General features: G+C 40.6%; 11 protein-coding genes across 11 annotated transcripts; 6 read left to right on the forward strand and 5 right to left on the reverse strand.

Moving 5' to 3' along the window:
* Positions 1-1,005: 1,005 nt before the first annotated feature.
* Positions 1,006-1,672, reverse strand: LOC128257066 (vitelline membrane protein Vm26Ab). Its single transcript, XM_052987869.1, has 2 exons — positions 1,584-1,672; positions 1,006-1,510 (listed from the first exon to the last, which is right to left on the reverse strand). The coding sequence occupies exons 1-2, from the start codon at positions 1,593-1,595 to the stop codon at positions 1,283-1,285; spliced, it is 240 nt and encodes a 79-aa protein (XP_052843829.1). The 5' UTR covers positions 1,596-1,672; the 3' UTR covers positions 1,006-1,282.
* A 303-nt stretch (positions 1,673-1,975) lies between these two features.
* Positions 1,976-2,567, forward strand: LOC128257056 (uncharacterized). The gene is made up of 2 exons (XM_052987858.1): positions 1,976-2,074; positions 2,157-2,567. Exons 1-2 carry the CDS (start codon positions 2,060-2,062, stop codon positions 2,427-2,429), a joined length of 288 nt encoding a protein of 95 aa, XP_052843818.1. The 5' UTR covers positions 1,976-2,059; the 3' UTR covers positions 2,430-2,567.
* A 665-nt stretch (positions 2,568-3,232) lies between these two features.
* On the reverse strand, positions 3,233-3,831 carry LOC128257053 (vitelline membrane protein Vm26Ab). The gene is made up of 2 exons (XM_052987854.1): positions 3,714-3,831; positions 3,233-3,649 (listed from the first exon to the last, which is right to left on the reverse strand). Exons 1-2 carry the CDS (start codon positions 3,723-3,725, stop codon positions 3,314-3,316), a joined length of 348 nt encoding a protein of 115 aa, XP_052843814.1. The 5' UTR covers positions 3,726-3,831; the 3' UTR covers positions 3,233-3,313.
* A 1,288-nt stretch (positions 3,832-5,119) lies between these two features.
* On the forward strand, positions 5,120-7,164 carry LOC128257013 (toll-like receptor 6). Its single transcript, XM_052987806.1, has one exon. It carries the CDS (start codon positions 5,187-5,189, stop codon positions 6,879-6,881), a length of 1,695 nt encoding a protein of 564 aa, XP_052843766.1. The 5' UTR covers positions 5,120-5,186; the 3' UTR covers positions 6,882-7,164.
* A 419-nt stretch (positions 7,165-7,583) lies between these two features.
* On the reverse strand, positions 7,584-7,994 carry LOC128257058 (uncharacterized). Its single transcript, XM_052987860.1, has one exon. The coding sequence runs from the start codon at positions 7,937-7,939 to the stop codon at positions 7,646-7,648; it is 294 nt and encodes a 97-aa protein (XP_052843820.1). The 5' UTR covers positions 7,940-7,994; the 3' UTR covers positions 7,584-7,645.
* Positions 7,995-8,233: 239 nt separating this feature from the next.
* On the forward strand, positions 8,234-8,671 carry LOC128257062 (vitelline membrane protein Vm26Ab). The gene has a single exon (XM_052987863.1). It carries the CDS (start codon positions 8,310-8,312, stop codon positions 8,586-8,588), a length of 279 nt encoding a protein of 92 aa, XP_052843823.1. The 5' UTR covers positions 8,234-8,309; the 3' UTR covers positions 8,589-8,671.
* Positions 8,672-9,539: 868 nt separating this feature from the next.
* On the reverse strand, positions 9,540-10,508 carry LOC128257040 (uncharacterized). Its single transcript, XM_052987840.1, has 2 exons — positions 10,488-10,508; positions 9,540-10,101 (listed from the first exon to the last, which is right to left on the reverse strand). Exons 1-2 carry the CDS (start codon positions 10,494-10,496, stop codon positions 9,658-9,660), a joined length of 453 nt encoding a protein of 150 aa, XP_052843800.1. The 5' UTR covers positions 10,497-10,508; the 3' UTR covers positions 9,540-9,657.
* A 90-nt stretch (positions 10,509-10,598) lies between these two features.
* Positions 10,599-11,174, reverse strand: LOC128257069 (homeobox protein caupolican). The gene is made up of 2 exons (XM_052987872.1): positions 11,027-11,174; positions 10,599-10,953 (listed from the first exon to the last, which is right to left on the reverse strand). Exons 1-2 carry the CDS (start codon positions 11,036-11,038, stop codon positions 10,732-10,734), a joined length of 234 nt encoding a protein of 77 aa, XP_052843832.1. The 5' UTR covers positions 11,039-11,174; the 3' UTR covers positions 10,599-10,731.
* A 1,520-nt stretch (positions 11,175-12,694) lies between these two features.
* Positions 12,695-13,143, forward strand: LOC128257065 (uncharacterized). Its single transcript, XM_052987868.1, has 2 exons — positions 12,695-12,755; positions 12,816-13,143. Exons 1-2 carry the CDS (start codon positions 12,747-12,749, stop codon positions 13,056-13,058), a joined length of 252 nt encoding a protein of 83 aa, XP_052843828.1. The 5' UTR covers positions 12,695-12,746; the 3' UTR covers positions 13,059-13,143.
* A 1,842-nt stretch (positions 13,144-14,985) lies between these two features.
* On the forward strand, positions 14,986-15,473 carry LOC128257055 (uncharacterized). Its single transcript, XM_052987857.1, has 2 exons — positions 14,986-15,092; positions 15,153-15,473. The coding sequence occupies exons 1-2, from the start codon at positions 15,012-15,014 to the stop codon at positions 15,402-15,404; spliced, it is 333 nt and encodes a 110-aa protein (XP_052843817.1). The 5' UTR covers positions 14,986-15,011; the 3' UTR covers positions 15,405-15,473.
* A 1,750-nt stretch (positions 15,474-17,223) lies between these two features.
* LOC128257023 (uncharacterized) lies at positions 17,224-19,109 on the forward strand. The gene has a single exon (XM_052987819.1). The coding sequence runs from the start codon at positions 17,375-17,377 to the stop codon at positions 18,308-18,310; it is 936 nt and encodes a 311-aa protein (XP_052843779.1). The 5' UTR covers positions 17,224-17,374; the 3' UTR covers positions 18,311-19,109.
* The last annotated feature ends 1,554 nt before the right edge of the window (positions 19,110-20,663 follow it).

Below are 20,663 nucleotides of genomic sequence, written 5' to 3' on the forward strand. Positions count from 1 at the left end.
CGTGCGTGCCATCCCAACCGTCTTGGCCATCTTCGGAGTGCGGCTCACTCTTAACGTTTCAATTGTCAGCCACTCGAAACCGCCGCTTTGCATTCTAATCAGGGATGCAAATAAAAATAGAAGCGGTTTATCCAGTTTCGAAGGACGTCATCGTGTTGAACCTTTGGGTTAAGGTGGAGGACAACCAATCGTAAATCGTAAACAACGGATCAAGGGCTTGGGGAGTTCAATAAACCTGCAGACAAGTTGACCCTTCTAGTGTTTTCCAACGTAAACATGGCCATCACAGCTGAGAACACAGTTTCCTTCATATTTTTTAGTAGAACAAATAACAAACTAATGTTTAAGTATTTGAATTGTTTAAAAATTAATAAAGGTAATGATAAAATAATTTAAGTAAACTAATTTTATTTTAAAAGTATAAGAATTTTCTAAATTTTTACGTTTATATATTTAATTAACTTAAATCAAAAATAATTTATCTAATTACAAAGCAAACAAATTTAAGCAAGCAAATTTTATTTTTAAAATATAAGCGATTAGCAAAATACTTGTATATAAAATCAAATATTTTAAAACTACATTTTTAAGGATCTCATTTATATATTTCTTAAACCAAAAATAAGTTATCTGACTACAAATTAAAATAATTTAAGTAAACAAATTTTATTTTGAAAATATCATAACTTTAAGTATATAAAAAAAATACATTTTTAAACTACGCTTTTCAGGGTTTTGTTATATTTTTCTTAAGTTAAAAATGTAGTTATTTAATTATTGACCAAAAATGGCGCAAATGTAAGCATTTTATTTTTATTGTTATTTTTTAGTGGTAAAAGGTTACCTTGCTGACATGTAAATGAGCCTACGAATTATTAAAGTGCTGGTTTTGGTAAGTACTTTTTTATACATAAGCTAATTTAAAATGTATGCTGCCTAAAAGTATGTGATTATACATGAAACCCCAAATAAAATTCAATATGTTATTTAAGAAAAACCCATAAATTCTTTACGTTTCACGCAAAATGCAGCATTTATTTCAACAATAATATCCTTTTACAATGGTGTGTCCTGTTCCCATGACTTAACACTCAGCAGTCGGCAGAGGTGGGTAAGATAGAAGTTCTGCCGAACTAATATCAGGGGAGATATAGATAGAAATCACTGGGATGTAGTAGTTGGTTAGATCTTTGCTAGTCGGGAAGTATCCTTGTTGTAAAAGATGATTTTTTCAGGTCCAGTTCAACAGTCAGGGTATTATGTGTCCTTAATCCTTGCCATTTTAACGGTAGTAGGCGGCATAGGGATAGGCGGAGTAGGCGGAGGCATAGGGATACGAGTAGGCGGAGTAGGCGGCGGCCACTGGAGCGGTGTAAGCGGCGGTGTAGGCAGCCGAGTAAGGGGCTGCGGCCACATAGGGCGAGGAGTAGGCGCTGTAGGCCAGAGGAGCAGCGATCACCGCCGGCTTGGCAGCCACACAAGCCACGATGGCGAACAGGCACAGAGCGAACTACAAGTATAGGAAAACACCATTATTAGTACTCCTTTGAGCTTTGCTTATCCAGTAATCCTTTGCTCCTTACGTATTTGAACATGTTGATTGGTTTGTTTAGTTGCGAACGGTTGGTTCTCAAGTACTAGACTGATATCTCCTAGACACCAGGCCCTCGAGTATATATAGCAGAATCGGTCGTGAAAATTCCAAGCCAAACAAAACAATGAAGGTGATGCCAAGAGCCATTGGTATGCACAAACCATTCTCAGTTCGGTTCCAAGTACATTTCACAGCCAACCAAGGAGAATCTTGAGCATTATGGCTTTGCACTTTTGGTTTCGTTTGGTATTTTTAAAAGCGTGACGAAAAGCGAAAAATAAATCGAATGTGAGGGCGAGTCTTGCATGCTAAACATGGCTGGATATTGATCCATCGATCGGCAATGTCTTGAAATGACCTACAAAAAGTGCCGGGTTCGGTTCAGAAGTTTATAAAGCTGGGTTCTGTGGCTCGCAACATGTTTATTTCGTTTTTAGAACGTTGAGCAATCAGATCTTATCAGCCATGTACAGGAAATTAGTAAGTCTCAAGCGCTTCTCCGCGGAGAAGTCGATGCAGTTGCTCAAAGATGATGAGGCCTCGCCATCGGTGGCCATTTCAGGTGGCGCTTCTACTACTCCTCCTCCTGATCCACTTGGCAGCTGCGGGTCAGATCCAGGATGCTGCCGAGGAGATCGATGTGCCGCCTGCCCATCGAGCTGCACCACCGCCTCAGGCAGCTGGAGCTGCTGCACCACCACAGCCTCAGCCACTGGGACCACCACCACCTGTGGGCTCTGCACCGCCGCCGAACTATCCTTTGTTCTACCCAGCTGCGTGGCTGCCATTCGGACGCTTCAGCGCCTCCATTCCCGTCCAGATAGTGGCTGTTTAGCGGCGCGTCCTTCCACTTACCACAAAGTGGTCAAAGGACACTGTTGTCCTTCCTGTTGAATTGTTTTACCTGTTACTGTTTCCCACTTTGTTATTGTCTACCTTGAATGAAATATATTTTTAGACACATGATGCATAATTATCTACTCATGGTTGACGCAACTTTCAGACGGCAATTTTTTAATGGCCAACACGTGACTCTCCTACGACAAATGCTCTGCATCAATTAGGAGGAATCTATCACTTTTTCTATTTGCGTTTTGTAAAACGGCTCATGACGCAACTCTTGTGGCATTTATTGGGTTGATTTCCGCATTTTCAGAGGGCAGACTCAGGCTTAAGATTTTAAGAGCTTGAAAGTGCAGACACATCTTGATTTTAAAAACTGGTCTTGAAAACATAATAACTTTTTGATGATTTAGGATAAAGCAAATTCAATAACATCCTTAAAAACCATTAAAACCAGTAAGTTTCAAGTTAAAAAAAAATGTATTTATTTTTTATTAAGTTATTTAATATATGATGTAGACAAAATCTCAACAAGAGGTATTGTGCCATATTTACGAAAACTTTCGTTCATAATTATAATTTAAAAAGTAAAGACATTAAATGTTCTTTAAAAAAACAAAATAAGCCTTGTGGTTTTAATATTAATTTAATATTATAATGTTGTCTGTTTTAATTTTAAATAATAAAATAATTTTAAATTTTTATCGAAGTCATATGAATGTAATAAGCCGCTGAAGACTTTTAGAACTTTCAGGATTTGAGAACCACCCCTTCCCAAGAAAATTGTTTTTAAGCTTTAGTTTGTTTGGTTTTTATTTCCTTTCGCGTCTATTTTTAGTCCATTTCGAATCCGTTTTGAGTCCTTGCTAATCCTTATTACAAAACAGTGGTGTAGCCGGCGGAGTATGGGTAAGCGGCATAGGGATAAGCCGAGTAGGCAGCGGCAACTGGAGCGGTATATGCGGCAGCAACTGGAGCGGTATAAGCGGCAGCAACAGGAGCGCTATAGGCAGCGGCAACTGGAGCGGTATAAGCGGCAGCAACAACTGGAGCAGCGGCAATTCCATTGAAGTTGCGGGCCACATACTGCGAACTGGTGGCGGTAACGACTCCTGCAGGTGCAGCTGCAACCACTGGAGCGGCGGCCAAGACGGCGGGCTTGGGCTCAGCCACAGAGGAGGCCACCAGGGCGCAAAGGACAACGAGGGCAGTCTGCAACACAAAAGTAACCAGTTAAGAGCCAATCAATTATAAGAAATAAAAAAAAAACACCTACCAGCTTGAACATATTGGTTTAGTTTGATTTGAGCTAGCAAATTGGACTATGACTTGATTCGCTCGGACAGGCAACTTTTATAGCCCCCGGGAACTGGAACTCCAAGGGGATGCTTGAATTTCTGGGCACACACATGGTAATCGGACGAATGATTCTATATACCGCCTGCATGGGAATGCAGAGCGGCCTTTAAGTGGCTCAATTTGCCGTTTGGCTACGTGCCCACCGCCCGGGGAGGTCGATCCAAGTCCGAATCCGAAACGGAATCCAAATCGGAATTCGAACTCATACCCATACATTATTTCGGGCACGTCCGCATTGTGGGCCCATAAACGTTGTCGCCGCGAAGGTAACAACCAGTAGCCCGATGTGATTGATGCCACCAGACAAAGCTAATGGCCGATGAGTAACCTCTTATGCCAAGAGTTGGCCGGTAATCAATGATGCGATGCAATGTGTCCCGCTCTAATCGGATTGCGAGTGCAGTGTTTCAGGGTTACGTTCCACGCACCCCGAATGCAATCGACTCTATGCAATCGAAACCCAGAAACCCACGCCCAGATCCTCCGCCACTGTTGCCAAAATCGAATCTGCCTTACTGATGCAACGGCTCAATCCCGCCCACTGCCCAAAAAGGCAGTTACGCGCGCACATTCGGATCGAATAGGGAGGTCATTAAACCAACTGGTCAGATAGAGATGCAATTGCGAGGGGGTCGTCGAAAGCTATCAGTGCGACTATAGTTAGCAGACAGCTTTTAATAAGAGTCAAGCTCAACTTACCAGCCACTCATGTATCTCTGCTGAATAAAACGAAACCAGACAGATAGAAGGGCTAAAAGGGGCACTGTTATGTGCAGAGGATGAGCAAACACATACCCTTTACACAATCAAATACTTCTCTAATGTGGTAATCGGAGGTCTATAAGTTTATAAGTTTTGGGGATAAAAAGTAATGCAAATATTCACAAAAAAATATAGTAAAGGTATTCACCATAATTGGTTTAAAGTAATTAAGTAGTGTCCAAACAATTTTAAAAGATTTGCAATAGTTTGCTATTTAAGCATTCAATATTTACAAATAAATCCGAGTTTTGATAATAATTGATAATTGAGTTTTGCTTGTTTGTCCGGTTTTGTAAATTATGTAATATCAGCTCGGTCTGTTATTTATTTAATATTAAGATAAAGATGTTATTACATATTAACTGAAATGTAAAGTTAGCTCATTATCTTAATATTAAGAAATACCCATTATAAGAGTATAAACAAAACAAAACAAAGTGCATACCGACAATTTTTATCACTATACGGCGCTGGACTACTGAGAGCTGACAATCATGAAGGGAGCCAGATAAAGTCGAATATATGCACACATTTAAAAACATAATTGATTGGAGGCTGGAGTGCAGTCGGCGAAATTGCATTCAAGCAGTTTGCAATATTAATTGAAGGAGAGCGGTTCGTTAAGAAGATGAATAAAACGCGCAGGATCCTCGACGTGATCCTTATCCTTATTCTAACGATATCGGGTTGTAGGGCCAATGGTGGAGATATACCCTTACGATGCGACGAATACGATTCCATGGGATTTATGGACGTGAACGAGGCCTTTTGCACAGTCACCGGATTTACGGTCACTCATAGTCAGAACATCGTGATCAAAAATATACCCCCCGGCAATATGGTCAAGTTCATGAAGTTCTACGAATCAACGCTGTTATATATGCCCTTTCATCTGTTCGAAACGTTTCCGTATCTGAAGACCCTGGACGTCTCGAATACGAATATATTGGAGCTTACCAGGAATGCCTTCAGTGCGGCCAGCAATCTGACCTATCTGAATCTGGCCTACAACAATCTGACCTCCATTCAGACGTCTGTTTTCATTGGAGCCAATGTCCTGATGCGTTTGGACCTTTCCTACAATGAAATTTCTACGCTGAGCGTGAATGCTTTCTGTGGACTGCAGACCATAAGTCAGATTTTTCTCACCGGCAATCTGTTGAAGGAGCTGGACAGCGACATTTTTAAGGATAATGAGTACTTGGAGAAAGTATCCTTCGAGGGAAATCTACTGACCAGCATTCAACCGGAGATTTTCCGCAATATGCGGCGCATCAAGGAGGTGAATTTGTGCAACAACCAGCTGGTTTCCATCCATCCGGATACTTTTGCCGATGCTGCTAGCTTGGAGAATCTAGTCTTATCATACAATGAGTTGAAAAGCTTCCAGTTGACGGAGAAAAATATAGTGCATCAGCTGCATTTGGATAATAACAATCTGACGAGTTTGACCATTAATGCAACGCGATTTGTTCGCGCCAGTCATAATCAGATTTCGGAGCTTTATCTGCACCAGAGTATGCATATCGAAACGTTGGATTTGAGTGCCAACAGATTGACCAGCATATCCAACATCACAAATATCACCTATATGCTCTATCTGGATGTGTCGTATAATCCCATTGGTCCCCTCAATATCAGCACATTTTCGCAGCTAAAGAGACTTAGGGGATTGAATCTGCGAGGAACTGGCATTCGAGAGCTCAAGTTTGGAATGTTTTCGAAGCAAAAGTACTTGGAAGAACTGGATCTATCGTTCAACAACTTGACCAGCCTCAATCTGGATATGTTTGTGCCGTATTTGACTAATCTGAAAAAGTTCCTGATTGACGGCAATGGACTGACTGAGCTGCGAGGAAATCGTACCTTTTCGGACGCCTTTCCCCAGCTTCAGAAATTGGGAGTTTCGAGGAACCGCTTCAATTGCTCCTATCTGCACCACCTGCTCATTTCGCCCTCGCTGGCAGAATCGGTGGTGCTGAATATCGAACCGGACAGCAATCTGGAGGAGACTCCACACATCCGAGATGTATCCTGCATCAATCATTCCCAACTGCCGTTAAATGCCTCCTTCAGCGCCGAGGAATCGAGGCAGCTGGATATACTCGGATCGCATTCGAAGAATCTGGAACTTCATCTGGCATTTATGCAGGTGTTCGCCTACGTAGTGGGCGGTCTGGTACTGGTGGGCGTTGTGGCGCTTATAGCGCCCAGGTATCTGAAAAATCGTCGATCTGGTCGATTCGATCGCAGCAGCATTGTCTTCCACTCCAATGCCACCATGGAAGCTAACCTCACCCTGGGCAGTGCTGATATATCGTAATCACCCGAAACCTCAAATATAATGTTTCCTAAATCGGCAATAAAATTTGCAAAGCTTTTTAGATCCCAAATATATGTGAAATTAATCCTAGCCGCATTATTTGCCAAGTAAATGATTAAACTGATTAAAAACTTGAAACAAGTAAATAATAAATATATCTTAAACTAAATTTCGTGAGTAAAAACATTGTACATTTAAATAAGAAACATAAGATGTAACATGTATCTATAATTAAGTTCTTGCTTCCCATGATCTTTAAATAAACATATTTTTCTTAGTTAAATACTGAACTGAGATATGCATTGCAAAATGCGGAAAAGAAATTGATAAGATGTCAGTTAGGGAAGAGGAGAAATACTTGCATATTTTTTTTTGTAAAGTGACGTTGCACCATCTGACTTCCTGTATGCCTCCGAGTTTTGATAACTAAGGGCCTTGAAAAAAACAAGTGACAGATCAGTAAAATATCAACAACTATAACGCTTTTTTGAATTTTACTATGTCTACCAACGTTTTTAGTAACGTTTTATAGCAGTTTACAATTTCTTTTAAATGATAATAAATCAAATAAGTAAATTTGATCCATTAATTTGGCAGTCACACATAGCTTAAAAACTTATACAATTTTTTTTGAAGCTTTCCTGAAATAAAATGTTATTGCAAAAGAAACAATTTTTTTTCGATTTATATAATTTTTTTATTCCTTTATTTTTTTCTTTATTTCGGTTGTCCTTTTGTTTCCAGTAAAACCTTGATAGTCATTTTTACTTCTTCAGCAGCAGGGGAGCGGTGTAGGGAGCAGCCACATAGGGAGATGCAACATAGGGAGATGCAACATATGGAGACGCCACATAAGGAGAAGCCACATAGGGAGAGGCCACATAGGGCGATGCCACGTAGGGAGCCGCGAAGTTTCCATGGTATTCCCGGCTGTAGACAGCAGCCGCCGGAGCAGCAGCCACCAGAGGGGCGGAGTAGGCCAGAGGAGCCACGATTCCGGGCTTTCCAGCCACACAGGCAATCAGAGCGAAGAGGGCGACGGCGAAGAACTTGAACATCTTGGTGGATTGACTTGTTTTGATTTGCTGGCAAACGAAACTGATGACAAGTGCTGGATGAACACCACTCTTTATACCCGAACCACCACCCACAATTAGCCTTGGCACTTAAGCTTAGCAGTTATATTTCTTGGCCCATCATTTAATTAGCCAAAGTACTCGTTGTCGTACCTAAATGCGTTCGCTAAAGCCAACTGCGCGTATTACGTGACTGGCCTAAGCAACATGGTTTAGTTTTTCGGCCGGAGACCTTGCAAGGTCGCCAGGCATTCGGTTGTGGGGCTATAAAAGCCACGACTCTGGACTGTTTCAGACATCAGTTGCATTTGTTCAATCCGACAAGTAAAACCAAATAAACAATCCTCCCAAGATGTTCAAGTTCGTCGCCGTCGCAATCTTCGCTCTGTTTGCCTGTGTGGCCGCCAAGCCCGGAATCGTGTCTCCTCTGGCCTACTCCGCTCCCTACGTGGCCTCTCCGTACGTGGCGTCTCCGTATGTGGCGTCTCCCTATGTGGCCTCCCCGTACTCCGCCGCCTATGCCGCCCCCTACACCGCCGCCTACACCGCCTCCTACGCCGCTCCCTACGCCGCCGCCTACACATCGCCGTACGCCGCCGCCTACACCGCTCCCCTCCTGCTGAAGAAGTAGATTTCGGGACAAATCGTCAAAGTCGGACCAAAAAATATATGGACACTCGCAATGAAATTTGAATAAACTCGCAAACAAACGAAGTCATTTGTCTTTAAATCTGTAAAAAACAAAGGGTTTGTGTTCGGGGGAAGAAGTGGGAGCTTCAAAAACGTCATCAACACACATTTTTACACAAATTTATTTCTCGATAAGAAATGCGATTAAACTTATTTAAAAATTGCTTAAACTAAATTTTTTAGCTTACGGTAATAAGTGAATAATATTTAAAACAATTGTTTTAATAATTTGATATTTAACCAATAGCCAATAGCATGTTGGCCATACAATTCCTTAATTTTACTATTGATTGGAATAATTTTTATTTTTTTGAATCATTTAGTCGTTTGGCCATCTAGAACGATATGGTAAATATCAAAAGTTAGATATTTTCAGTGTATTAGTAGAATTATTTTATTATTTATAGGTCATTAAAATAACTAACTTTTTCGGTAGAACATACCAAATTTGTTAAAGTCTTATTACTTTTGAAATGTCAATATTAAATGGCTAAAGAAATTGTAGCTTTTAATAATATAATAAAGTTTAAATTGGTTTTTAGCTTGAATTTAAATTTTTGTAGAATAAAAATGCCCAATAAAATGTAATGAGACTTATCTCTCTGCTTAATGACAGCATAAATATGTTCAGGCATTTATAAGATAATCGTGACCAATATTGGACCACAATAGCAAGCTAATTAAACACAATTAGTATGTAAATAGGTAGCAAACTAATAATACAGAAGTATAATTATCCGTGGCCCGTACACATGTTGCCAGGTGTGCAGGCTTTCCTAACCGGATACAACACACAACGTTTACACAGTGCAACGTGCGGCGTTTAAAATTAGATACCTTGGCGTATACGTAATCAGCGGAAAATCACAAACAGAACCAGAACTCGATACGAACAATTGGGTTGCATTTATTGTGTATTATATAAACGGCAGTTTAATTTTAATTGTAATGTCATGCTGCCAGCCCAGAAGTATGTTAACATTTTTGTACTGATTTGGCCAATCGCTGTGTTAACCCTTAGGCCATGCATTGTAGTTCACAAGACTGCGACTCTTACTGAAACCGATGCTATTGAACACCTGCAAGTTGGCTGACCAGCCCAAGGTGAATGAAATGTTTCCAGAGGGGTCAAGAACCACTTTGTGTTTCACGGGCTTCTGTTTCTGGTGATTGTTTTTGACATTGCTCTGCAGTTGGTTGAACGCACTGTACAGTGAAGTCGGTGGATGCTGCACAAACTGTTGTACGCCGATAATGAATTTGTGGACTTCACCGAAAAAGTCGTGAGGTGTGTATACTTTGGCGGGATCTTCCATTAAAGGAATGGCTTCAATTGGTTCCTGGAACAGAGTTTCCTCGTTCAATTCTAAACTTCGGGCTACTTGAGTTGGTAGCAGGATATACATTGGTTGGCACCATACCACATTCATTAAGAGTAACCAAATGAAAATAAACTGTTCAAATACAAAAAAAAAAATAGGCATAAAATATTAGTAAATATACAAAGGCTATAATTTTAATTTCTGTTATATTTAATATAATAAATACATTATTAACAAGCTTAAAGAAACTAGCTATTGTATTTTTGGACCACAGAATTCCTTTTTCCTAAATATTCCTAAAATATATAAATTAAGACTCTTACTTTTTCCAAAGAAAACCTTATATTTTAATTTTCCTAAAAGCTTCTTTGTTAGAGCTTTAACGTTTTTACCTAATTCTTAATAAATCATCATAGCCATTCTAGTTTTCTTTACAAAAATTTGTTTGACATTTTTTAAATGAGATTAAATATTTCTTTTACGCATATTATTGGCCTACTTTCCTCAAGTGTACTTACGGCAAACATTTCTCGAGTAAATCTGAACGAAAACTAAGGCAAAGTAAGACAACAACAGGGGCTTAAATAGCCCTCACGACAGCCCTCCCAAAAGAAGCAAATTATGACACATAAATTTCAAACCAATTTCAGAACTTTATTCGAGGCATGTCCGTCAAAGAGGTGGCTAAACTCCAGGGAATAGCTTCGGGCGACAGTTACTCTGTCGGCTGCTTGAGGATGCCCATTTGTGAGACGAGTTCTCCTAGATCCAGCCATGGCCATGACCATGACCATAACCATATCCATGACCATGTCCGTAGCCACCGTAGCTGATGGGGTGCACAACGCTGTGCGAAGTGGTCCAGATGGGCTGGATCACTCGCACCGAGGGCAGACTGTGGTACGAGCTGGTCAGGATGGGCGACGAGTGCAGCAGACCGGGAGCGGCACAGCTCAAAGCCAGGCAAAAGGTGAGGAAAACGAACTGAAAGAGGAGGTGTCGGCAAAAGTTGGTCACTTAATTAACTCCTTTCAGCCCGAGGCCAGAAAATCCTTACCAGCTTGAACATTTTGAAAGGGTTTTGATTACTGCAAAACTTCTTGAACTCGTTGAGAAGCTGCCAAAAGATGGTTTGATGACTGCTTGAGCGCTCTGCGGCCTTATATAACGCGGTCCAAAAGGCAAGAAGCCACAGCAATTGCTCGACCTTGGTCCGATACACAAAACCCTAAAAGTCTCTTTGAAATCCAAGCGGACGCGAAGTGCTCACATTTCCCAGCTCAGTTGAGTGACTGCACTTGCCCACCCACTGAAACACTGCACCACAAATGCTATTGTGATATGGCCAAATACGCACCGCAGAGCCCAAAAAAAAAACACCGGCTTGAACTACGCAATATATCCGGCGAAAAACAAATCAACAACCCACAAAAATACAAAATAGCAAATACATTCACTAGAATTATACATAATACGAACAATAAACAATAAACTCATTTAATTGATTTCGGCGTGGGAGTTTGTTTTCATTGCTGCCAAGACAAAGGGAAACTTTTTCTATTTTTCCACCCTGACCTTGAGAGCCTCCTCGTAGAAGGCGGGAAAACTCCGGAAGTGCGTCTCAATTCCGGACGCACTTAATTGTTTATTTTCGGTCCCAGAGTAAATTAAAGGAAGTAAACAAACTGCAAAGAGCTGCGAACATTTGCGACTTAACGAAGACCAACAAATAGAAAATACACTTCGAGGAAAGCCACTGAGAGGTAGAAGCTCAACAGGTTGGCCACACTTTTCGATTGTATGTATTCAACTAATTAGTTCATACTTATTGAGAAACTCTTGAGTTTGGTAAAGGTAGTTCATATTAAATCAGTTCTTGTTTTATTTACTATGAAACAACTTCAATCTTCAAAGCAATTTTAGTTTTTATTTGTTGAGGGAAACTCAATTCAAGTTTAAATGAAAATGTTAAAAATTTTTTATAGTTATTTAGGAGTTTTTAATTGACATATAAAAAGCAATTAAAAAACTTGTAATTATCATACCTAAATCTCTTACAGTCATTTTTTTTACTTAATACTTCTAATTAATGAAAAAGTTCAAACTATAAATGAATTTATGTGTCTGAGTTTTTTTTAACATTAATAAAGCAAGTAAAAACATATACAAATTTTTAGCTTCAAGTAGTTGTGTATAAATTAATTATAATTTTAATGAAAAGGTTTGGTTTGATTATTCAAGACTTCATAAATTCTCAATAATAATTTTTCACTGAACTGAAACTCACCGAACTATTTTATAAATATACATTTATATTTAATTTTAGTTAGATTTATAAATTCTAACAACAGGTCTAAAATTAATTCAAAATTTATTTTAAAACCACTATATAAAATTCGTAAATGTAATTTTTTGGATTTTTTGAGTGCAAAGAAGGCTTTGGTGCGAAATAAGAGTAGGCGGCTGGGTGTTCCTTTGCAAAAACCCAAGCGGCGTTGCTGGATTCCATGCCTTGTCATCGGACTCACGACCATCCGATTCGCATCTGGGTTCTGAGTGGCAGGGAACGAGTTCCGCTGGCAATTGCAATTGCAACTGGCCCATTCAAAAGGAGTTAAGGGCTTCTTTCATTTGCCGCCTTCTGGGCAAATGCCTTTGACCTTGGCCACCGGCCAAAGTGAAGGTCCGACTGGGAGTGGGCAGCTATAAAAGCCGGGAACATCGAGGAATGGGTATTCAGTTGGATAGGTGATCTACAAGGAACTGCAACGAAAGAAATGAAGCTGGTGAGATCGGAAACCAATTGTGACCTAACAACAATTTTACATGACTATTTCGTTAACCAGCTAATCTTCGCCTGTTTGCTTGGCCTGGCCTTGGGCCACGAGGTGTACTACTACACCCCAACTTATGGGTATTATCCTGGCACCTTTGCCAGGACCTTTTCCGTCCTGCCCTTGGCCTATTCCCGATTGATTGCACCGGCCGCCGCCGAATCGCATCTGTATCACAGCGTGGAGACCCCCAACTCGTTCCAGCAGCAATATCGCAGCGAATACAAACCCCTGACCTATGAGTATCTCTACTAGATGGTGGAGAGCATCAAACCTTCGTAGGTGATAATCACGCCGATTGTAACCACGTGAAATTTGAATAAAGTTCGACCACTCCTCATCGAAGGGGTTCACCACTGGATAAACGCCATTGTTTTGAGCTGTCTGTGAAAACAACTTCCCTACTTCCCAGCTTCCCTCAAAAACCAAGTGACCTGGCTCACCCGCTGTCTGTTGAACTCGGCCTCCTATTGTTCAGTTATAATGCCCCGACCATGGCTGGCTATATCGAATAGCCCCGTCCTTGCCCTCAGTTATTCACCTATGCTCCGGGAGGCTTGTCTAAATTTACACAGAATCTCAAAATGGCAACAAATCAAGACTCGTGTTGTACGTCACCGGAGTAAAAAGAAGCCGTAGCAGCGTTAGTGCAATGTGACCGAGGAGTAAACTGTGTGGAAAGTGAATGCCGCAATTCTTGCACTTTGCTGCGTGCCTTAAGGATTTTGAAATGAACTTGAGAACGTGACTTTAGGCTGTCACATGGCCGTCACCAATGGAACATACGCAAATGCATGGGACGGAAACCAAATCCTAATCGAATCACCCACATTAATTAACATTTGATTGCTCGGCGGCAACTGATACTCTGTAGGCATTTTTCGTGGGCTTATAATGAACACTTAGGCAGCTTTGACGACATTTCTATGTCCTTGGAAGTTGGGTTTGATATGCTTTGTCGCACACTATAAATAAACAATTATTTAATTTCATTTGCATAACACAATTTGACCAGTAGAAGTAGTTGAATCATAAAGGATATAGATATACTACCATTTGATAATATCGCTTCCTTTTACGGAAATGTTTTGATATATATTTTGGTTTTGCCTTTAAAAATAAGAGAATGGTTAAAAAACGATTATATTATTTATGTGTTTTTAAAGCATTTGCAATGAGTGTGATTTTATTTAAAAAATGATATGCATTGCTCAACAAAATTATAAAGCACCACATATAAGAATCAAAAAGAAAGCAAATTAAAATTAATTATAAACGCATTTAGAAACATTTCAAACTTGTAAGATACTTCAACAAGGAAATACATTTTTACTTATTTTAACTAGTAAAAAAAAAGATTTTAATAATCGATATTTCTTAAACTCGCTTAAAATGTGTATTTTTTCTGATTGGCTATAAAGACATATTAAGCATTATCTTATATTAACTTATATTATCTTCAAATAATTGCAGAGTATTCACTGGTGATCCAGATAAATGATTGATGATTACGAAACCAGACTGAGCTCGTGTTCATTATGCAAAGCTAATTAGAAGTTACTCCTGTGGTCAACTGAAACCGCTGATTTGGTGGAAGGGAAGGTGGCCAGAATATCTGTTTACTAAAGCCCATCATCTGCCTGGACTGGCAGACAGGAAAACCTGTTACTGCAGAATGAGCTGGAGGTATATTATCAACATCTGCATCGGCATCTGCAAGTTCAAGGTTTTACAATGTCCAATTAATGGCTAAAGAAATCGCAGTCGACCAGGCAGGCAAATCTATTCGAACAACAAACTTACATTGCACAGGAATAAGAAAAAACACTGCAAGAATAACTTTTATAGGTTTAAGTAATAATAATAATAATATTTTAAGCTAAATTTAATTTAATAATCAAGTTTATACTTTAATTTGTAGCGCTGGTCACATTGAATTTTTGCCCAAAGACTATTTTGCTGGAACACTAACCAATATCTAAGCTATTTTTGTACAATTCCATCACTAATTTTGTTGCTTATATACTTTAATACTTTACATTTTTTTTCGTCGTGCTTCTGGCAAAATAATGAACAGAATTTAGAACGGGCTGCAGGGAGTGGACCCCCAGCAAGTTGTTTACCCAATGTGAAAACAGGCTTTGGGCTGTGGGCTCCAGTCTCCGGACTCAAGGCCCCCAACCTGGGGGATATAAAAGGTCTTTGGGAATGCAGAGCGGAGCTCAAAGTGAAAACGACACTGGACGACGTAGTTGGCAGGCTGTAGACAAAATGCGCAATTATCTTTGGGTAGGCGAGCACTTTTATTCCACAGGACTCCCATCCTAAATTCCGCTCCTCCCGTTGCAGCTAGCAGTACTTCTGGTGGTGGCCACCACCTGCGCCAAGGCCAAGCCGGTGGTCTCCTTCGGTGTCAGCTATCATCAGCCGTACCTGGGACCGCAGCCGGGGCCCTACTACTACGGAGGAGGAACCTATCCGGGCGGAGGCTACTACCACAACGGTCCGGGCCCCTACGGATACCCCTACCCGTATGCGAACCGCTATGGCGCCCTCGATGTCGGCATTGGCGCCCTGTCGCTATCCTCGTTTCTGCTCTGATTGCGAGTAAAAGCCAAAAGCCACAGCAAATAGATGCAAAAATCATGCAATACAAAAGTCTTTTCACTATTTTCCTCGGCACGCACTGTTAAGCCTTATATTTCCGTTTCGGTCAGGTTGATATATGCAAATATAGTGGGAGATGGCCTTCTGGTTGAGTAGCGTAGAGTACGTGACATATCCCCAGGAGCTCTGGTGACCCAGTGCCTGAAATTCTGGATGTTCGATTTCCTGTCACAAAAACCCTTTGATTGGTGTGCACAGAAAGCTTAATGTATGTTGGTACCCAGGATGCAACAAAGCGGTAGAGGGTGTAATAATATTTCAGCCAAAGTATTTTAAGCCTGGACCTTTTCGATCTGCTGATTATGCTAATCTCTCGGCGGTGTCATTTTTATTTATAGCTGTTGTGTCTTCAGGGGGCTCTGCATAACCGAAATGCGTTTGCAAAACGTGCAAAATCACCTTGAATCTCGATAAGATTCAACCTGTTGAACTGAGCACATAATTGTAGCAACTAGCAGGGATTAAAGGAGCACTTCTGGCCATCATCTCATCCTTTCTCATTTTTGGCGACTCGTGACTCTGGACACATGTGGATATGTTTGAGACCCGACACTAGCCTTTTCCTGTCTTCAGTTAAATATTAAAATGTTCTACACTGAACGAAAACGGGAACGTCTTGATGTCTTGATAGTGGATGCTGAACAGGCAAAGGGGTCAATTTTTACTGTTATTAAAACAAACGGTAGATATGTTTATTTATAATGTTGCATCAAAACCTTTAAAAAACTCCATTATTATTTTATGATTATTGATATTATTAATTCAACTTATATTAAAAAAATAAAAAAAATATTTGTTTTATTTTAAAAACAAGAATAATATTGTGTTTTTATTAATTTGTTTTTGGTAAAGCAGTGTGTTATGGCTCTTTCGTACATCTTAAATAATAAACAATATGTTCATCAGTCAGGATTTATTATCTTATTGTCTTTTATATAAAAAGCTTTAAAGAGTTTTAAAGTTAGTTTTTGATATAATTGATAATAATGCTTAATAGTAAGTCAAATCCATTAGAAAGCCATTTAAAGTAAAATTAAGCTGAAAAGTGTTATAGACTAAAAAAATCCTTCTTGTTTATGCCTACTTTAATGATTTTATTTAAAGTTTTTTAAGCGAAAGTATGTCACATACATATTATAAATAAAGTAATTATCAAGCGAAATGCAATATATTTGGCTGAATGAACAAGTGAGTAAATTCTGGTTAATGAAGCCAATGCTTTGACGGCTTTGGCTAAGTTCTCCAGCCCGTTTTGGCGGCCATCTACCCAAGTTAACTACAGTTTTCTGGTAGTGTTCATCACGAACGCCGTCGCACGGGTGAATGACGTGCACGGATCACGTTCCCAATCACGCACAACAATGCTAAAAACTCAAAAGTGCAACCAGCGACGACCAAAGTGTTGTTAGCTGGCTTTGTTGGCCCGGCCCAAAGGGGAAGCATCAGCAGTCACGTTGAGTGGAAAAGTCCGTTGCGAGCAACAGGTTTTCTCGTCCTCAGCCAAGCAGGAAGGAATTCTCCTTCGTGGCAGCGCAGTGTGTCCTTCTCGACGGCACACGGGGCACTGTTCATCCGACACCGTTGTGTGTGTCAGTATGGCAGGCCGAGCAGCAGCCGAACTTGGCGAACCGAAGCCGAAGTCCTCTGGAAATGTCCTCGTGGGGCGAAGGTTAGGATGCGAGGCTGCCACGACATTGAGCTGCTGTATAAAAGCGGGTGCCAAACGCCTGCCACTGGTAGTCTTCATCGACACTTCAGCGGTTCGCGTTCAATTGGAAGCTAAACAAACTAAACAAAACTGATAGCCAGAACTCGCAACTCACAAAAAAAAGAGAACTGAAAGATACTGTGCCTGTGCCACAAAGTGAAGTTAATAAATCCGAAAAATAATAGTAATATTCGCTATGGATACTCTGTCACCCAACAATGGCTCCAAGTCGAGCTCCAGCGGCAGCTCGGCGGCCAGTTCCTCCATGGATCTGGGCAAGCAGCAGCAAAAGGAGAAGCTGCATCGCCATCCCAGAAATGGGCCCAAGAAACTGTCGCGCTCCCGGAGTTTGCTGCAGCTGCTCAGCAGGCACTTGGGCCGACATTTCCACCATCAGAACCAGCAGAACGAGACGGTTTACAGCAGCCAGGAGGATATCAGGAGCAGCTCCACGGACTCGTTCAGTTTGAGCTACGAGCGTGGCAGCCACGAGTGTCCCATCAATGGCTCCTCGCTGGACCTGGAACACACTTCCGGGACCTCAAGCGGCTCCGCTTGCTCCAGATACTCGCCTGGACTGGATTACTACGATCAGCAGGGCCACATTTATGTGGAGGCCGTCTACAGACCCGGCAGCGCCATGGAGCAACTGCATCCGCAGCTCCACTTCGAGGAAGACACCAGCGAGGAGGGCAGCAGCAACGAGGCGGAGGACGAAGTGGAGCTGGGCAACGACGAGAACGAGAACAGCAAACCCCGATCCGCATCCGCCGCATCAGCCAAGTCGCCGGGACTGCATCTCAGCCGGATTTCCATCTCCTCATCGGTGAGCCGCATGCTGCAGCACTTCTCCAGTCCCACGGCAAACGCCTCGATGCGCTCCCTGTCCTGCAGCAGCACTCCACTGCGGCAGCCCAAGAAATCCCTGTCTCCGAACAACTCCAACAGCAGCAGCAGCAGCAGTCACTCCTCCAAGTCATCCGGTGGCCCGGCGGCCAAGAAGGACAAGAAGCCGCAGAGCATCCTGCGGCCGCCAGTCCAGTACGTCTACATGAAGGGCATGTCGGGGCTCTATTCCCGAGTGCCCAGCTATGCGGTCTGCTATCCCTACACCCTGCAGCATATGTACTAGATGCATGGGAGACCAAATACCAGAATTGGTTTAAGTAAGGGAATAACACGGAAGAGCTGCAAGCTGGTTGGGGGTCTTGAACAATATACTTAGGAATTTCTAGTGATGTACGAGTAGTGCCTGAAAAACCGAGATTCGAGTGGAGAAAACGGAAATATGGGGGTTTACCATATAAATGAGCAGCGAGCATATTTTATAAATGTGTCCAAGCTGAGTTCGCCAACAGTCGGCGAACTGGGCCCAATAAGTGTACCTAATGCTAAGCCCCGAAAATCAAAAACCTATCAATGTGCTACGATATACACCCTAGATGATCTAATTGTCTTCGGCTAATTTAGGGACTTTCAGTTTACAAACGAAAAATAATTGTATTAGCTTAAAGTAAAACAAAAAGTTATTTAGAAGCCCTCACATATCTTTCGAAAGTAGCTCTTTAAAATACAATTTTGGAGGCCCTAAGTTGAACCGTAATATTATACTTTAAAATAAAAACGATTTTTGCACTTTTGAACTAGTTTAAAATATTCTTTGCACTGATTTCAATGACTATTTAAACCAAAACAGAATTTGACGAATTTATACAAAGAAAATGAGAAAAACTAAATTCTTTAAGAACACACTAATAGAGGAACATTTTACAATAATTCACGCTCCAATAAATCGAAGTTTTTTAAAAAACAAAACCAATTATTCTAAATAATGAAATATCATGATGAAATGTAAATGGTATAGTAGATGATAATGAAAACCTAGCGAAAATGTTTAGAGCCTATATATTTTTAGATCCTAACTGAACAGAGATAATCTACCACTTAAGTCTAGTTGTCAATAAAATAAAATATACATGACTCTAAAAAAAACGAATTTTAATTGCATTCAAGGTGATGGGACAACAAAGGGAATGAACCGAATTTAACTGGCCAAGGAGATTCGATTCGTAACGGTTTAGCGAAAGCTTAAGGACACCGTTAACGTAGGCAAAAGCTCCTGCCGCCAGAGAGAGTGCGAGAGAGAGAGAGAGAGAGAAAGATGGATAGTGGGAGAGCCTGCCAGAGAGAGCCCAACCTGCACGTGGCCTCCTTTTGTTTGGGTGACAGTCTGCGGCACACTGTTCCCTGGGAACAGAGGCGCTTTGGTGCTGTTGATGATGTAGGCAAAGTCCTCAAAATCAAGTCGCCGAAGGACTCGACCTTACAGTTTTGACATACTGGCGCATATCCGTGTGACGTTAATCGACACCGCTGCACTTGGCGGGCGTGACAAACGAAAACGTTTAAAATTTTGATGACACCTCAATTATTAAGGTTCTTCAAGCCGAGGACGCCGAAGGTCCTATGTCCAAGCAATCATTTCGAGGTCATTGTATCGTTGAACCCATTTTCATAATAGCAAACCCATAATAAACAAGCCCCTGGCTCAAAGGGAAGGTTGTCCTTGGCACAGTTTGTCCTAAAAAATCAAATTAAAATGCATGATTTATCTGCAAACAAACAGAAGCCTTTAACCCAAAATTTCTGTAAACAAAGGAAGACAAATTTCTCTGCCATCCGAATAGTTTTATGGCGCAGTAATAAAATGAATTTCATATGTGTGCTTTCCGATTATTCGGAAGTAAATTGCGTTTTAATAAATACATATGTAACATGAATACGAAAGAGATATGATTGGGAATTTTGCTTCTGGTAATTCCGATGAAAAGCGTCAGATACAAAGATAACATGCACACGTTCTAGGAATCTTACAAAACGAGAGTTTAGCGACAACAACAAACTTATTGAAAAGCCAATGGAATTAAATGAAAAAAGTATTCTAAAGCATTTATTAAATATGCTGCATATTTACAAAATTGTATTTTAAATTTACAAATTCGAAAATTGAAAACAAATAGTAAAATTAATTTTAAAGTGAATTTTATCTATTAATACATTTATAGTTTTGTATTTTATATTTAATGTGTTACAAACTTATTTATAAATATTTAATCTAAAGATAAAGCTTAAAAAATATTGGCATTGAAATTAGTATAACAAATTTTTATATTTCCAAGAAACCTTGCATATTTTCTGATAAACAATAATCCCTTTTTAAGACAAAAATTCGTTTGACTCTTCTTAACAATTCACTGAACACTTAACCAGAAGAGTTATAAACGTTCAAAGCCTATTTGAAATTCCGGATCAATCGCCGACAGGACAACAGTTAAGCTCATTCGTTAATCTGTTGACAAACTTGATTAAGTCGAAATGAGTTAATGCGCCTCCAAATAGATGCGACAAGCGCTTAACAAGTCTGCGACAATGGACCCCCAACTCCCTACATATCGCATCCCAAATTGAATTCCGAGTTGTGTCAT

The sequence above is a fragment of the Drosophila gunungcola genome, assembly GCF_025200985.1.
Source record: "Drosophila gunungcola strain Sukarami chromosome 3L unlocalized genomic scaffold, Dgunungcola_SK_2 000002F, whole genome shotgun sequence".
Classification (NCBI taxonomy): Eukaryota; Metazoa; Arthropoda; class Insecta; order Diptera; family Drosophilidae; genus Drosophila; species Drosophila gunungcola.

Coding starts and splice junctions, on each gene's coding strand:
- LOC128257013 (XM_052987806.1), top strand. CDS start 5,187: ATGAATAAAACGCGCAGGATCCTCGACGTGATCCTTATCCTTATTCTA.
- LOC128257058 (XM_052987860.1), bottom strand. CDS start 7,939: ATGTTCAAGTTCTTCGCCGTCGCCCTCTTCGCTCTGATTGCCTGTGTG.
- LOC128257062 (XM_052987863.1), top strand. CDS start 8,310: ATGTTCAAGTTCGTCGCCGTCGCAATCTTCGCTCTGTTTGCCTGTGTG.
- LOC128257055 (XM_052987857.1), top strand. CDS start 15,012: ATGCAGAGCGGAGCTCAAAGTGAAAACGACACTGGACGACGTAGTTGG. Junction 15,093..15,152: donor AAATGCGCAATTATCTTTGG/GTAGGCGAGCAC, acceptor CTCCCGTTGCAG/CTAGCAGTACTTCTGGTGGT.
- LOC128257023 (XM_052987819.1), top strand. CDS start 17,375: ATGGATACTCTGTCACCCAACAATGGCTCCAAGTCGAGCTCCAGCGGC.